At 51.0% G+C, this 15,765-nt stretch overlaps 4 protein-coding genes across 4 annotated transcripts; 2 read left to right on the forward strand and 2 right to left on the reverse strand.

The window, feature by feature from the left end:
• Window positions 1–65: 65 nt before the first annotated feature.
• On the reverse strand, window positions 66–2,727 carry IAR55_001263 (uncharacterized protein; the record flags this gene model as incomplete). The annotated part of the gene is made up of 6 exons (XM_066944390.1): window positions 66–341; window positions 394–744; window positions 802–2,202; window positions 2,268–2,466; window positions 2,547–2,650; window positions 2,722–2,727. 6 exons carry the CDS (start codon window positions 2,725–2,727, stop codon window positions 66–68), a joined length of 2,337 nt encoding a protein of 778 aa, XP_066805591.1.
• A 2,256-nt stretch (window positions 2,728–4,983) lies between these two features.
• IAR55_001264 (uncharacterized protein) lies at window positions 4,984–8,056 on the forward strand (the record flags this gene model as incomplete). The annotated part of the gene is made up of 10 exons (XM_066944391.1): window positions 4,984–5,182; window positions 5,304–5,370; window positions 5,431–5,461; window positions 5,520–5,759; window positions 5,816–5,991; window positions 6,060–6,159; window positions 6,235–6,345; window positions 6,433–6,635; window positions 6,716–6,837; window positions 6,906–8,056. The coding sequence occupies 10 exons, from the start codon at window positions 4,984–4,986 to the stop codon at window positions 8,054–8,056; spliced, it is 2,400 nt and encodes a 799-aa protein (XP_066805592.1).
• Window positions 8,057–11,320: 3,264 nt separating this feature from the next.
• IAR55_001265 (uncharacterized protein) lies at window positions 11,321–12,851 on the forward strand (the record flags this gene model as incomplete). Its single annotated transcript, XM_066944392.1, has 4 exons — window positions 11,321–11,716; window positions 11,784–12,192; window positions 12,325–12,614; window positions 12,687–12,851. The coding sequence occupies 4 exons, from the start codon at window positions 11,321–11,323 to the stop codon at window positions 12,849–12,851; spliced, it is 1,260 nt and encodes a 419-aa protein (XP_066805593.1).
• A 153-nt stretch (window positions 12,852–13,004) lies between these two features.
• IAR55_001266 (uncharacterized protein) lies at window positions 13,005–14,128 on the reverse strand (the record flags this gene model as incomplete). Its single annotated transcript, XM_066944393.1, has 5 exons — window positions 13,005–13,100; window positions 13,168–13,639; window positions 13,767–13,825; window positions 13,882–13,908; window positions 13,970–14,128. 5 exons carry the CDS (start codon window positions 14,126–14,128, stop codon window positions 13,005–13,007), a joined length of 813 nt encoding a protein of 270 aa, XP_066805594.1.
• Between the last annotated feature and the right edge of the window lie 1,637 nt (window positions 14,129–15,765).

The raw sequence follows: 15,765 nt of genomic DNA on the forward strand, positions 1-15,765 counted from the left end.
CTTCTAATCTTGCGTGGGTCTCCTTATCACGTCATGTCTGTCCCCTCTACTTCTATTCCCTAAAACTAATCGACATCCATCTCCTCGACCTTGGGTCCTTCTCCCTCCTCCTTGGCGGTCTCCTGCTGAGGAGTCTGTTGTCCGCTGGCAGGTGTCTCAGTAGGGGTGACCTTGGGCTTGGGCTTGGGCTTGTTGAGAATGGCGGCACAGGTGTAGACAACATCTTCTCGTCGCTTGTTCATCTCAGCAGAAGTAATGACAGGATTGACGTTCTTGGGCTTTTCAGCCTGTCGAGCCAGGTAATCGTCGAGCCATTGTTGAGTGGTAGCGCATTTCTCGATCTGTAAGATTTCAGTCAGAAATGGTTGAGTCCGGATTTGCGACACTACTCACCACCTTGGTCTTGTCAGCTTCCTCAATATGGCTGAACTTCTCTTCACCACTTTGAGCCTGGCTGAGGTAAAGGTTCAAGGCCTCTCTCAAGGCGGCAGCAGCCTTGGGTCGGTCCTCACTCTCCTTCCATCTAAGCACGATAGCATCGCCAGTAGCCTTGAGAGCATCGAGCTTGGAGACATAGGCGGACTTGGTAGCATCCTCGCCCTCCTCAGAGTAGAGCCAGTCCTCAGCCTCTTGGAGACCAGTGAGGAGAGATGACTTCTCTTGAGGTTGAACGTAGGCAGCATATCGGTCCTCGAGCTTGCCCCGCATATCGTAAACGTACTCCTCAAGGGCGTTCTTTCGGTCCTGTAGTCACAAAGACCATCAGTCCTATACTCTCCTCAAAAGAAGCAGATGGCTCACCTCTGTCTCCATAACAAGCTTGTCCTCGGAGTGCATCTCGCCCTCCTTCTGGGTCAGATCATCGACGACGTTTTGGACCAAACCAGTGTATTGTCCGACAGTGGCACAGTCACCCTTCCTCTGGAGCTTCTTGACCATCTTCTTCTCCTCCTTCTTGTCCTCACCTTCACCGGTGGTGACAACCTCCTCCTTTTCGACCTCCTCAACGATGTAAGCTCCCTCAAAGTTGACGATACCGTGGAGATTGAGTCGAGCCTTGACCTTGACGCAGGCCAAGTCTCCACTGGCAGGCTTCTCAACGTTCTTGACGGTGAACTTGCCGAGCCAAGGGTTGGTTCCCTTGGGAAGAGTGGTAGGGTCGGCGTAGGCAGCCTCGAGCTCGAAAGGACCTTGTCGGTAGAAGGTGAGGATCTTGGTAGAAGGGATGGGGTTGGCTGCGGGGAAGACCACAAGCTCGGTGTCCTCGTCCGGGTTTCCAGCCTCCTTCTCCCACTGAACTTTGATAGGGTAGGGGGTCACATCGTGAACGGCAAATTCTCGAACTCGGAAGACGGGGGAGAGAGAGGCACAGGCGAATGTAGCACCTCGAGCGACAGCCTCGTCTTGGTTGAGGGTGAAACCAAGGGTCTTCCCGGGGAAGAATGCCTGGATTCGCTCCTTGATAGCGGGGATACGGGTAGAACCACCGACAAGCTCAACGGCGTCAACCTGGTCAACAGTGAGACCAGCCTTGGCAAGAGCCTCCTCGAGAGGAGAGACAACTCGTTTCAGAAGGTGGTCGGTGAGCTGCTCGAATTGCTCTCGCTTCAATGAGGATGTAGCATCAATGTCGTTCATGAGTGACTCCACGTTGAGAGGGGCTTCGGCGTTGGCCGACAGGACCTTCTTCAATCGCTCACAACCAGTGGTGAGCCGGAAGACGGCTTTGGGGGAAGACAAAACATCGATCTTGTACTTGGTCTTGAACTCCTCAGCGAAATGTTGAACCAAAGCGTAGTCGAAGTCTCGACCACCAAAGTGCCTGTCATAGGCAGTAGACTTGACGGTGAGTTGGCCCTTGGAGAAGGCAGCGACAGCGACGGAGTAGTTGGAGTGACCGACATCAATGAAGACGACATGTCTAGGGGCCTCGGGATTCTCTGGCAGATCAGCCTTGGTGATACCGTAACCGAGCGCAACAGCAGTGGTGTCGTTGATCAATCGAAGAGGGTTGAGACCAGCGATGGTGGCAGCGTCAAGCATAGCGCGTCGTTGGACGTCGGTGTACCATCCGGGAACAGCAAGAACGACATCGGAAACGGCCTGCTTGAGCTCGACGGCAGCGTTGTCTCGGAGCTTGCCGAGGTAGGCAGCGACGAGTTGAGTGTAGGAGAAAGTGGCGGGTTCGCCGAGGTATTGGACCTATGAGACATGAAGGATGCCAGTGTCAGTGCTTAATGTAGTGACACAGCTATCCGTAGACTCACCTTGACACCGACGCTACCGTTGACATCCACCAACTCTGCGTTCAAGAACTTCTTCTCATACTCGACGACCTCGGGGTCGTTCAACGATCGTCCGATCAATCTCTTCAATGATCCGACGGTGTTCTTGAAGTTTGAGGTCTCGGCGGTCTTCGCTGATTCTCCGATATGTCTTTGACGAGGGGTGAATGAGATGAGGGAACTGAAGGAAAGAAGAAGGGTCAATCCAGTTTGCTCCGATATTGATGATGTCGGGTCGAGGGGAAATATCAAACGACTCACGGAGTAGCACGGTTGGACACCTCGTTGACGATGATGTCGATGCCACGGTGTCGAGCGACACCGATTTTGGAGGAGAGGTTACCGAGATCTATACCGACGACACTCTGTCATGAAGGTGACACGCTTCGTCAGTCGAGGAGTTGGGGTACGTAAATAAACGAAGAACGTTACTCACAGCCATTCTGTCTAGATGCTTTTGACTTGTACAGGTGTATGAGGGTGATACGAATCTCAAAACTGAACTTGAGAAATGGATAATACTTTGATTGAAATGGGTCTATATCAAGAGAGGTTGTGAGGTTTTTACAGCTTTCAACTCTTGCCAGCAGGTCAGTACTCTCTCTACACACTGCTGATGACTTTCACCTCCAACGATGTCACCAGAACGGTCTCGAAGCTTTTTTCCAAAATGGACGTGGCATTAGACCATCGGGATAAAATATGATAAACCCAAAGACCATATATTCATCATTTGATACCGTTGCCACTCCTCGATGGGATGGATCCACAGAACCTCCACTTTTCCGGTCTTGGCTCTTGTCTCCGCAGTCGGGGAGGAGAGATGTGTGATGAAGGCTCTATAGGCGTCGTGAAACAATGGTCAGAGGAGATGTCTGACTCTTCGAATTGAGTATCGACGTCGTTGACCATCTTTCACTCCACACTTGTTCCTGTACCCACGCTGCCAGCCTCAGTGGAATCAATACCACTCACACAAGAGAGGCATTGTATCGACCCGACAGTGAGTGAACGGGTTCAAATGGCTCGAATGTCGTGTTGTCGTCTTATTGGGCGAGGGAAGCTGATCCGTGACATCATCGCAGTGTGTATTCCATTAGTTTGTAAGCTGATGCGAGGTTCCTCCAGCGAGACTATCGTTAGCTGACATTGCCCATCGTAATGTCCAGGTGGCTTCCCCGAGAAGGTAGGTTCAGTCGATTGCTGATGGAAATATCCAACTGAATGATTAACATCTGGTTTGCAGTTCAGCCAAGATGCCCCAGAACAGGGGAGACTTTGTCCAAGATGTAACAACGGTGTGTATCTGCTCTCTTTCTCTCACCTTCACTCGAGGCGTAGTGGGTGCATGACTGACCATTCCTCCCATCTCCGAATCTAGCTGCTGTCGGTATGTCTCTCGATGTCCACTAGTCAGCGAATACGACATGTACTAATCCATTCGTGCATAGTGGGAGGAGCAACAAGAACATGGTTCGAGTTCTTCTGGATCCCGCTGATTCCATTCACGAAACACAGGATCTGGCTTTGCACAATATGTCGTGAGTGTTTATCCCACTCTTCCTCTACTAGCGACTTCGTCTTGCCTTGGTGTCGAATACCTGAACTGCGCTAAATACACATTGGCGTCATAGAATGGCAAATGCGTCACGGTGACGGACCAGATCCACAACCCCCTCATGTGTACAACCAGCAGAGACCACCACCGCCCCATGGATCCATGGTACCAGGGCGATAAGGGAAGTAACCATACGTATGGGCCGGTGCGACAAGGCATTGTACAGCGTACAAGGAGTGTTTCGATCTATCTGTAAAGTGGGGTATCTCCTATGTATCGATATACTTTGCTGAATGTCACTCCTGAAACGTCGCGATGATCGGAAGATGAAACATGCAGGTGGGGAAGGAACTCCTTTGGCTGTTCCTCGAAGGAAAAAGAAAAGCGAAGCGGTCCGAGCGCACTAAAACAATGATTTTTCCGCGAGTTGAAAGCATACATCAACATTGCGACATCTCATTGACCTCTGTTCACACTTGTTTACCTGTCGACTTGCTGGACAACCGATGGATTCAACCCGTATAGCAATAGTCTCGAACAATATACACCAGGACTATTTCGCCTGAAAGACCGACACAACATTCCAAACATAGCAGCACCCAAGTCCGCACCGGATCACAACCAGGACGACAGTATGCCTTTCAAGCCCCTTGAACGACCGATTCCTCGCTCTTTTCGGCAATGAGGGATTTATATCGAAAGGTGGTTGATACAAAACGGGGACCAGAGAGGGAACTGTCAGGTGAAAGCGTAAGGATCGTAAGTAACTTATCGTCGTTCACCTTCCTTTGAATACATCCTTTCAAAAGTTCAAGAAAGCGCCTTGTGCGAGAGAAGCTCTTCATCCTTGGAAGAAGTCCTAAGTGCACTCCTTGGCCGATCTTGGTGTTTTTCCACGAAGGATATCTGAAAAGGTGTCGCTTCAAGCAAGGAAAGCATGGCTTGTTCCGCTTTCGGTTGGAAGAGATCGATCGTTCGAGTCTGCCAGAAATCTCAGTTGCAGGAGGGAAATCGGTTTACTTGACGTTCTGCATCCTATAACATCTCCCTGCTGATTTGACTCCAACCTGAACTGCAGCCTCGCACGGTCTAGTCTACCAACTGATCGCAACCCTGAGGACCGCAGCCGTCATACCAACCATGCCCTCCTTGTCTCTCCTAGCTCTCGTGCCAGTCATCCTAAGTATCCTCATAAATCCAACACGAGGGGATTCGAAGCTCGATGCAGCTCGACTGGGCACAGAGTACACTTCGATGCCTCTGTATAGGACCGGAGCAGGGACCAATGTACTCACTGTAGGAATTGGAACTCCAGAGGTGATCGTCAATCTGACTTGTTGTAAGTGTATCTCTCTAGGTTTCCTATATTATACACTGTGAATCATTTGATCCACGAAAATTGCACATACGAGGCCTCTGCTTGACGCATCGAATTTGCCATTAACATCCTCGAATCGCAGCTACCAATGTCGAGTTCTTCATCGTGGCAGCTGAAGGATGTGGCAACTGTGTACAGGATAGTAATCTGTAAGCTATCCTGTCAAGAATATTGCCGATACCCCAGTCTTCTAATGCGTCTTTGTACAGATTTTCCGTCCGAGACTCATCTTCTTTGACGGTGAGCATCCTTATCTTACAAGGTGTACAGCTTACTAAACCTCTGCTTCTCATTACAGACAACACGTCAAGCACTCGAACACACATTCATCTACCCTACCGGTTCTTCTGACACGCTCTCCATTGGAGGCCAAACCGCTGAGGAACTGCTCACCGACCAGAGAGGAGATGGTACCACGCCACGGCCCATAGCACTGGCTGCGAGGGTGCAGGCGAATGATCCAGGTGGCAATTTGAACGGGGATGATGTGCAGTTACCTGATGGAACCAGCGGATTTTGGGGTATGGGTATATTTCAAGTGAGTCTGGTCCGCTGTCTTTTAGTCTGTGATTTGTGCTGATGCGAGAACAACAGGGTACAAAATCGGACTCCATGATAGCATCAATGATCGACACCGACAGTGGCGAGTCTCTTTCCTCAGCAGCTTCGTTCACAGTCGGATTCGATATCTACAACACAACCACAAGAGAAGACGATGCTGGAACCATCCATTGGGGTGGAGTGCCTGTTGATTCGTACTTAGGAACCTTGTGAGCTGGCCTTGTAGGACCAGTGTCATATGACGGTTCTCGAAGTGATGACTGATGCATACTGGCAGCAATTGGTTCAATGCGAATACCTCCGTTGCAGGATCGTGGGGGTTCAAATTGGACAGTATGAGGATGGGAAGAGATGTCGTCGATCTAAGTGGTTACTATGTAAGTGTTTAGATATAGCATGCTAGATTTCGAACTTTGTGGATTTTAAACGATGTGCTGACACTGCTTTCCTAGGGTTCTCTCGACCCGGCGTTCGATCAGATATACATGCCGACCGCTGTCGCTGAGACATTCTTTTCCAAGGTGCCCAATGCAGAACGAGACCGGCTGGATACTACTAGATGGGTACGCCTTGCTTTGGCCGACGTTCCACTCTGTTCTTTTGGGTTGTCGACTGCATACTAATACGCCCTTTCACGTCAACTCCGGTAGAATATCCCCTGCGATAGCCAAATCCATTTGACTTTCACCATCGATGACCGAGAATACGTAGTCGATCCAGCACGTCTCGTTCAAGCACGAGATACGTCAGGTCGAACTTGTTGGAGCTCAGTGGTGGCATGGCAGAACGGGAGTATTCCGGAGCAGCAAGGGGAAGTAAGGCTGGGAACACCGTTCATGTCAGGGTTGTACATGTGAGTCTCCAGAGCCCCAAAAACGTTGCATCTTCTCAACGCTGTAGTATGGTCTGGCTAAAACTTTTGCCTCTGTCTAGGGCGCTATACTACTCTGACTCGGAACAGTACATTGGACTTGCAGGGAAACCCAATTCGGTCAACGGTGCCGACATAGCAACACGATCTGACGGTCATCGTAATGCAAAATTAGCTGCAATCTGTAAGTAAGCCAGACAAGTCGACCAGTATCATTCTATGTTTTCTGACGATAATGCTGCACTTGTTCAGTGATCGGTGTCCTCCTGGGTGTGCTCGTCCTCTTGCTCTTATTCTGTTATTCGCGAAACCGAAACTCTTTTCAATCCGTATGGTATCGAGCGATGCGGCGTCAACAGAGAGCACAGATGAACATGGTCGTTCGAGGCGCTACACTACCACCACCTATGATGATGCCTGTTCCAGGTACATTGCCAATCGTACCGCCAATGATGGGACCTCCAGTGCCCCCCATGATGCCGATGCCTATAGGCGGAGGTATGCCTCCTCCTGGGCCAACCATGATGGGAAGGATGTTGGGTCCGGGAGGGTTACCTCAAGGTCAAGGACAAGCACATGGGTATCAATCCGTTCCGCCGCCTTATCAACCGCCTATAAGTGGAGGTCCAACGACAACTCAAGCAATTCAACAACAGCAGCATATTCCGCTCCTTCAAAACCAACGACAGCAAAAGAACCCAGCTCCTATTCCGCAGACAGTACAACAACGCCCTCGGGGTTACTATTCCCCCCGTCCACAAACCACCTCCCCGTCAAGGTCTGGACTTTTGCCCATTCGTTTTCGACATGAATCGTCCGATCATTCCCAATCACCGCACCAATCTCGACGTGAGCAGAAACATCGATCGCCCCCGGCATCAGGTGAATCAAGGGTCAAATGGGGCAATCTTGGCGCACACAATTCCCGATCTGTCCGACGCTCAGGTCTTGCTGTGAATGAACATGGAACTTGGGCAGAAAATACGGGAAGTCTTCGATCGGATGGCCGACAATACGTTCTCAATTTGGGTCAGCCCGATCAGCGTGGATATGGGAGAGAAGCAGATCCGGCCGCGAACGGAAAGCAGCGAAGATCTGCGCCTGCTACTTCGATTGGCCAGAACCAACACGTACAGAACTACAGCGATGGAGGAGTCAACGCACCAAGCGAAGGACAAGGAGGGGGAAGGGGAGGTAACGAAAAGAAAAGATATTTCGCATGGAGACCTAAATCAACTTCGAGTGGGGAAAGAGGGGAACGTAGACCTGTAGAGAGTCCGAGAAAAAAGGAGAAGAGAAGGAGCTGGTTTGGGTACAGTGATAATAGACAAGGTGGATGGAAGGATGAAGAGCGACAGAGGGAGACGGAGAGGATGGTGGCGGGTCAAGGGTGGGCGAGGTGAGGCTGCAGCGAAGGATTGAATTTTTGTCGTAGTCAAGGTGATATGATTCGCATTTCTTTACAGTATCCTGCAGCACCCCTCACACCTGAGCATTACGGGATTAAAAGTAGCACACACATGGTACCGGGTGCTCAGTTGTGCTGGTCCGTCAAACATGACTCGTGTGGCGGAGAGCGTTGCAGTCAGAATGACAGAGGTCTCTTGGATGTCATGTTCCGTGAGAAGATGGCGCCCTTCAACTCAAGAAAGGATGTGCGAGTCTGTCGCCTCCAGCGAGCCGAGCATGAGCTTTGGTGGTCTTTGCCACCAAGGACGTGTCTTCTCCAACTAATCCATATTTTTTCGAGAGACCCACTTCTACGAGCCGAATTTTGGCGGTTAGATCTTCCCACCCTATTGCATACTCTCTCGTTGATCATGATAATGGACCACGACTCTCGATCCAGCCATACCGCCCAAGCTTTTAAATATGCGAGTACCGGACAGAACACGATCTCCGCCCAGAACGAGGGGGTCCAGAGCACAAGAAATGCGTCTAGTGAGCGGAGGTCGATCCGTGTTATTGCAGGATACCATCGCATGATCATGCACTTTGATGAGGCCGCGCCTACAGTATGAGATATGAAGGAGGGATCATTACGGACCAATTGGCAGGCCTCTCTTGTGTGGAGCAAGAGGAGGACTCCTCATCTTGCAGATGTAGTCTCGTGTGCACAGTCAATCAGGACTGAGACAGATATGTGCAGTGAGCAGCTTGTGGCGAAAAGGTCGACGAAACCGTTTCAGCGTGTCAACGGAACACCCATGATATCAAAGGAGCATCTCGTTCCGGGACACCCGGTTTGAAACACCGTCTTTGTGGCCGGTGACGGTGGGGATATGACCTTCTGGTCCACATTTGGCTGGTACACGCCAGGACTATTGTACGGTACAAGAGCCTGTCAGATTTTCTACTACCTGGCATTCCCACAAGACCATGATCGGATCCCCAATTGACATCAGAAACGACTCACTGTGATGAGTCTCGCCGACCCGCCTCAGCCAGTGTGACCAAGGATCGTTCGACATCATCGTCATTGAATGGGTATATTGGCTCCCTCATGAGAAAGGGTGTCACAGCCAATTCCAAATTGCTGTTACAAAGTTACATGGTTCAATGGGCGGAGTTCGAAACCCCGGGCTTGTATATATTGATAGCTACCATTCCGGTACTGTAACTTACTCTTTACTCAGAGTGTACCACAACACAATACAGTAGCTCAGAGGAATTCCGCCACCCAAAGACTCTTCTTTTCTTTTTACCGCTTTCACATCTTTTGCCGACCATGGACAGATCTAACTACTACCACCATCCCCAGGAATCATTCTACGCAAGTGGGGATCAGAGCTCGTCGTTCTCGCAAAACGCTCGTGAGCCGGGCTACTGTAATGTCCGCTTTGCCTTCGTTCGAGGATGTTCTGACCGAGACTTGCAGATCCCGACACAGCAAGAGGACAGAGAAGCATCCCAGACACTTCTGGAACCGTCGACTACACAGTGAGTCGCAACGGCTCCATTGAACAGAAGATAGATCTGTTGCTGAATAGGAGACAGCAGCCAGCATATGCAAATCATGGCGGTGCGTCATTTGGATCAGCGGTGACTCCAGATTTCCCCCACAGCCAGTGGTCCTATCAAAATGCCTTCGGACAAAGACAAGGTATGTGATCGTCGATTGAAACCAGCTGATTGACGCCACCCAGGTCTACCACCCGCCGGAGGATATTACGACATGTCGTCTCAGCCTTCAGTGCAGTAGTGCAGCGCTCGTTTCTGCTTCGCATTTGGGCGAGCGGGAGACGAGACTCCAGCCCGTTGAGCCTCAAGTGAACGCTGGAGAGGCCCCGGGTCACTACGCTTCGGCGTCGCAGCTGTTTTCGAATCAGTAGTACCACCACTACGATATCAAACGTGATAGTCGAGGGAGGCCGTGATTGAAGAGTACAGTGCGGTGTGGTCCCAGAGCGGATGATGGGCGCCGGACTGGATTAGTGTTGAGGTTCTACTCTTTTGAGTAGCTTCGCCAGCCTTTTGCTTGTAGACAGGTACGAGATTCGGAACATGAGAAGACGTGCATTTAGTCACAGGATCTTGATATGACAGAGTGACACAGACGCTCGTTTTCCATGAAGACAAAAGTATCGGAGATCATTTTGCTGAGGCCCGTGACCTGAAGAGCACAGGGACCGTTGGAGTCCTCTCCAAAACCCAACATTGGTACTCTGTATATGCCGGCAGTGTCCTCAACAAGGGCAAGGCGGGCTACTTTATCAAGCTGCTCCACGACGAGGTCATTGACGGCTCAAGCATCAGCGCGATCTCGGCATCTTCTGCGAGTGGGGCGCGCCCTCGCTTCGCCGATGCTGATGCGTTTCATGGCGGCGAGCATCGATGGATGAGTATGGTAGAATGCAGTGTGGGTGTGAACTAAGGAGGGCTGCGCGTGGTCGGCAATGATAACGAGATCAGCTTCGATAGTGATATGTGTTCGGGTCAGTCATCGTAATCCGTGAGCGTGCGATGAATTTGCCCGTGATTTCGCCTTTTGACTCCATACAGTCAGTATACTGTCGTTGTGGTGGCATGGTAACAACCCGCGACGACATGACCCCCATGTCAAGGCCGTCTCTTCACTCACGCGCTACTCATGGTTGGTACAGAGACACACGGCTTGATACCGGTCATCGATGTCGATGCGATGCAATCTGGCGTTCTCATATATCATATACAGATGCTGTCGGGGTGGGGTCACCACGGACATAGCCGGCTCAGCTAATCCTAATCTCTCTCTCGCATCTGCCCCCAAGGGGCGCGCTTGCGGTACCATGTGGAGTCGCTGTTGCGGTTGCGCATGAGCCGATACGATTGGTCATCGCCCGACGGGACAGACGGGGGCGTCTATGCATGAGGAGACAAGGGAGAGGGAGAGGGCGAGAATAGATTGAGCGTTGGCAATCCAGTCATGCCGAAAAGCCTGGTAGCCCTGAGGGAAATTGAATTGGTCTGGGTGTCCTCAAAAATAGACAAGACAGCGGAGGTCGAGTAATCAGATAAAGCAGAATCAAAAGAGATTGTTTGGGTCGCGATCCGTCTCTTTCCCCCGGTCCTGATTCTCTTGAACGAGTTCTTGCACTCACTTTCTGAGCGATATTGAAGTCGACTGAATCAGCTTCCAAGCATAGACCGGTCGGATCATCATCGAAGCCTGTACCTGACTCATCAAGATGCTCGGAAAACTCACCTCTGCGTTCTCTGCCCTCAAACCATCTTCGGCACTACCTTCTTCTCACCACGCTACTCCTCGGGTGGAATCCTACGCTCAGCTCGCCAAACAGCTAGAAACAGCTTCTGTCCCCGTCTCCGCTTCAGACTGTTCGACATGCGATGACCCCTGTCCTCCACCCTCCGGAGAAGGAGCGACTGGAGCGGGCACCGTTGCCGAGGTCTATGACGGCAAGAGCTACGAGGAGTATATCCATGACAAGTACGGGGATCTGGACGAGTACCCTGCCGGGCTTGATGTGGACTGGGAGAGCGACTTGGCAGGAAGTGCGAAAGGTGGGAAAGGAAGGGTGGTGGTGATCTCCACGGGCAAGAGTGACTGGGAAAGAGATCATACTGTGAGTCTTCGGTGTGGTTCTCATCTGCGATTCATTGAGACGCTGACGAGTCGTGCGCTTTGTATAGGATGAGAAGGACTCCCTTGCCCACCATCTCGCCAAAGTCGTGGAATCGGCACCCGCTCCTTGCGCTACTCCTTCAAAGACTGCTGATTCTTCCGACACACTCCCATATGTTTCAGCTTCTGCCTTTCCTCCCCCTTCAGCTCCACTTTCGTCTCCCATCCAGCCCCCGCCATCACTCTACTCGTCTTCTTTGATATCGCAATCCGACGACCCATCCGACCAGACGGTCTTGGTTTTCCCTGACTGGAAGGTAGTCCACGAGGTGGAGAATTCAAGAGAAGGTGCGCAGGGACTGTACGCTGCGGCGTTAAGTGGAGAGTTGGGACGAGCTGGCAAGGAGGGTGCAGAGGAGAACGGCATAGGAAGGAGAAGGAGTTGGGTTTTACCGTATCGAGCTATTGTACTGCTCTGTGAGTACTTTTCTCACCTCACGCTGTCATCCACTCGCTGCGTAGACCGGACCTGTTCTCAATTCTTTCCCTCCGATCCCGTTACACTTTCACACGATCTGCTCAGTTACATGGATGCTGACCTCTCTCCAGGCTCCCATAAGCGACGTGACAAACGATGTCACATAGCCGCCCCGCTACTTCGATCTGCGTTGCACACCTGTCTTGAGCAACACGACATCACAATCGACGAGACAGGGTCTTCGCTCTGTCATCTCGACGGTCCTCCTCTCGAGGAGGTCGGCGGTAGTGACGCTGAGCGGGAGGCCGAAGTCGGCAAGAGGATAAAGGCGATCGAGAGCGTTGACGGGGGGGAGGGTGGCGAGGTTGGCATATTCGACATCAATCATCTGGGCGGACATCGATACGCTGGCGTCATGCTTGTGAGTACTCGTGATCGATCTTCTCTGCTCAAAGCAAGAAATCATACTGGTCCTGATGTGATTCTATTACAGATTCTCTTCCCTTCTGGAGCTTATATCTCCTATGGCCGAGTGACACCTCAGGAGATCCCTCGGGTCGTCGAAGACACCATTTTGCAGGGGAAGATCATTCCAGGGTTGTTGAGAAATGCCGTCGGTGTTAGTCGACCGGAAGGCAAGGGTTTCTTGAGCTGGTGATGTCCGCGGGTGATGCCTTGCTCCGACTTACTGTAGGCTGCACGATTGTTACTATGTAGATTGTTATGCTATAGATCGGATCGCCCTAAGCTACACCGGGCATCGAGAGGTTCATACAAGTATACAAAATCACCATCTATCTATCCAAGAGAATCAATGTCTGAAAGCATGTTCGGCGTTCTCTTTCGACTTCAGATTCTGCCACTCGGCTTCAATGACTCGCGCGAGATCAGCGGCGGTGTGACCGTCCTATGTCCAGTCATCAGCATCGGCAGGGAGCCATTTGGGTGTCATTGAAAACGAAGCGTGCACTCACGTCGCACCCTCTCCAGACACCTGCGTCCACCTCACAAGTCCTCTTACCCGCACTGACAAGTGTGCTCTCAATCTCTATCGTACAACTCTTGGTCACTCCGCTTCCCTCTGTATGCCTGATATTCTTTCTCAACAATCTCCGTCCCTCTTTACCCAATCCGACGCTTTCCTCCTCTCGATCTCCGTCTCCGTTGAATGAGGAGGAAGCCGTATCGTTGTGTTGTAATTTCCCCTCTATACACTCACCCACACCGCTCTCCCACCATTGTTCCCCGATTGTTTCGATGCATTGTCTGTCAAACGATGGATCGCCAATATCCTTCGGATAGGACGAAGGGAAGTTCTGACATTGGACAAAGGCCCAAAATTGGTCGAGGGGTAGATGATGATAGGCACAGAGTTGGTGTGCGTTACCTAAACATTCGAGAGGGCCATGTTTGCAGCTGACACCGAGGGGTTCAGCTTTGTTGATTCTGAGCACATCAAAGATGATCCATTGGCAGGTCAGTAAACCGAGTATTGAATGGGACGAAGGGAGGAGCGAGGATTGATACGGTGGTCAAGACGAGCTGATTTGTGGATATGCACAATGCGACTCACGATCCGATATAGTTCATGTTCAAGTTGACTTTCTGCAGTATATCGTCCGTTTTGAATACCTACACCCACCCCGCCTGAAATCAGCCTTTGACCACATTCGTCAAAACTAGCTTACATCCTCGAACAGGTCTTCGCACAGACGCTTAGCACCCACCGGCGATCCATCAGCCCTGGTCTCTGCGATCTTTGTCGAGCGGACTCACAGCGTCGCGACAGCGAGACATGACATAGAGCGATACGTTCACCTTGCTATCCTCCACACGGTGACCCAGCTTCGCATCGAGAGGAAGTTGGGAAGGTAGAGCGGCGACAAAGCTTGAGAACGCCGAGGTCAAAAAGAGCAGGGCAGAGGCGAGGTACATGCTTTGCCGTCGGGACGAATCCTGTAGGTGGCAAATGGCTATGTGTTGATTGGGACTTGAGAGGATGATAGACGTTGAGAATGGTGGAGATCATCTAATGCGGAAAGATAGACTGGACCTGCGGCACGTCATATTATGCATCTCGCAAAGCCGGTCCACGTGGTTGTCGGTGACGCAACTCCGCCAAGGTGCAGGAGGGATAGATTCATATATTGAATTTCATGAAAAGCTCATAGGAATGCGGCAAATTCTCCCTCAAATGGTCAGAGTGTCCTGCTTGTTGTCATCTTGTTATGACCAAATGTGATTGTCATCTAGGACAGACACTCTCTGACCATGCCTCCTCACAATTGGCCTTTGACCCTCTGTGAAACTTGTCACGGGACTACACCGACCAACGGGGATGTCCGTCGTTTCAGCTTACAAGGCAACCAATGAAAAGTCTACTATCGTTGAGGTGCTCCCGACTTGGACCAAGATACGCGATGTTGGTGAGACTTGGGCTAAATCGTGTTTCTAACTTGAGGGTTCTCTGTCGAGAACAGCCAAGTAAATGTTGGTCGATGTATCGAGGTTCTTCAAGATGATAATATTCAAAGGTACTACGGTAGGACAAAAATCTAGAATCGACGGGGAACTCCTTTCTCCTTTTGCTACGTTCATGTATATATCCTTTTCTTCGCACAAGTTCGCCAAACCTTGCATGTGTAGCGATCTTTTCGCCGGATGTAGAAAGAAACCTCGAGTGGCTGAGCAATTTGTATATTTACCGTATGTGGTGAATAGGATTGATAAGCTTGTCGACGTTTCGGTTCTTTCCCCGATGAATGCCGTTTCGTTCAATTGTTTGTCAAACTCCTGGGAACTTTGTCGGAAGTTGGCCTTACTGGTATGCAATCGTGACAGTCGCCCCCTCCTTTAGCGAAGCGTCCCCGCGAGCAATCGTGTCACGTGACTTTGTTTGGCTCTAAGTTGGGCTGATGCGATCGCACTCTGCGTCGTGTAAAGTTGGGCTGATGTGATCCAAATGTGCTTTACAACTGTAGTTGTGTGTCTACATGACATCATCCATCCTGCGTGATCACAAGGTGTGCACGGATCCCCATGGTGCGTGCTTGGTTCGGCTCTTGTCGCTAAGGTATATATACCTCTAACCGTAACTCTTCTCGATTCCGAATTGTTGTTTCGCATTTATACATCGACTTATCCATCATGATTGAACCTCCAGGTTTGTTGCTCAGGTTTTGCGTTGTTTGGCCAATTTGGCTGATGATACCATAGTATACGATCGACGTGGCAAGTTCTGGGTCCACAATGGACAACGTATCTCGTCGGCCCAAAAGAAGGCAATCGACGAACAGATTGCTGACGAGAGCCGACCCGAAACCCCACCGCCCGACCGTTCCTCTTCTTCCCTTCCGACTAATCCCCTCACTTCTACTCCTGGTTCGCGAAGGCCAGTCCGTGATGCGCCACCCGAGGGCACGGCTCCTCCTAATCCGAAGAGGCCGAGGAAAGTTCTTCGAGGAGAAGCAGAGTTGAGGGTGAGTTTGTCTATCGTGTGGTAACGCTGGCGACGTCTGATTAACTTGGGATACCTTCAGGCTATGTATGGTGATGACCCCAGCAAGTACCAG

The sequence above is a fragment of the Kwoniella newhampshirensis genome, chromosome 2 (assembly GCF_039105145.1).
Source record: "Kwoniella newhampshirensis strain CBS 13917 chromosome 2, whole genome shotgun sequence".
Taxonomy (NCBI): Eukaryota; Fungi; Basidiomycota; class Tremellomycetes; order Tremellales; family Cryptococcaceae; genus Kwoniella; species Kwoniella newhampshirensis.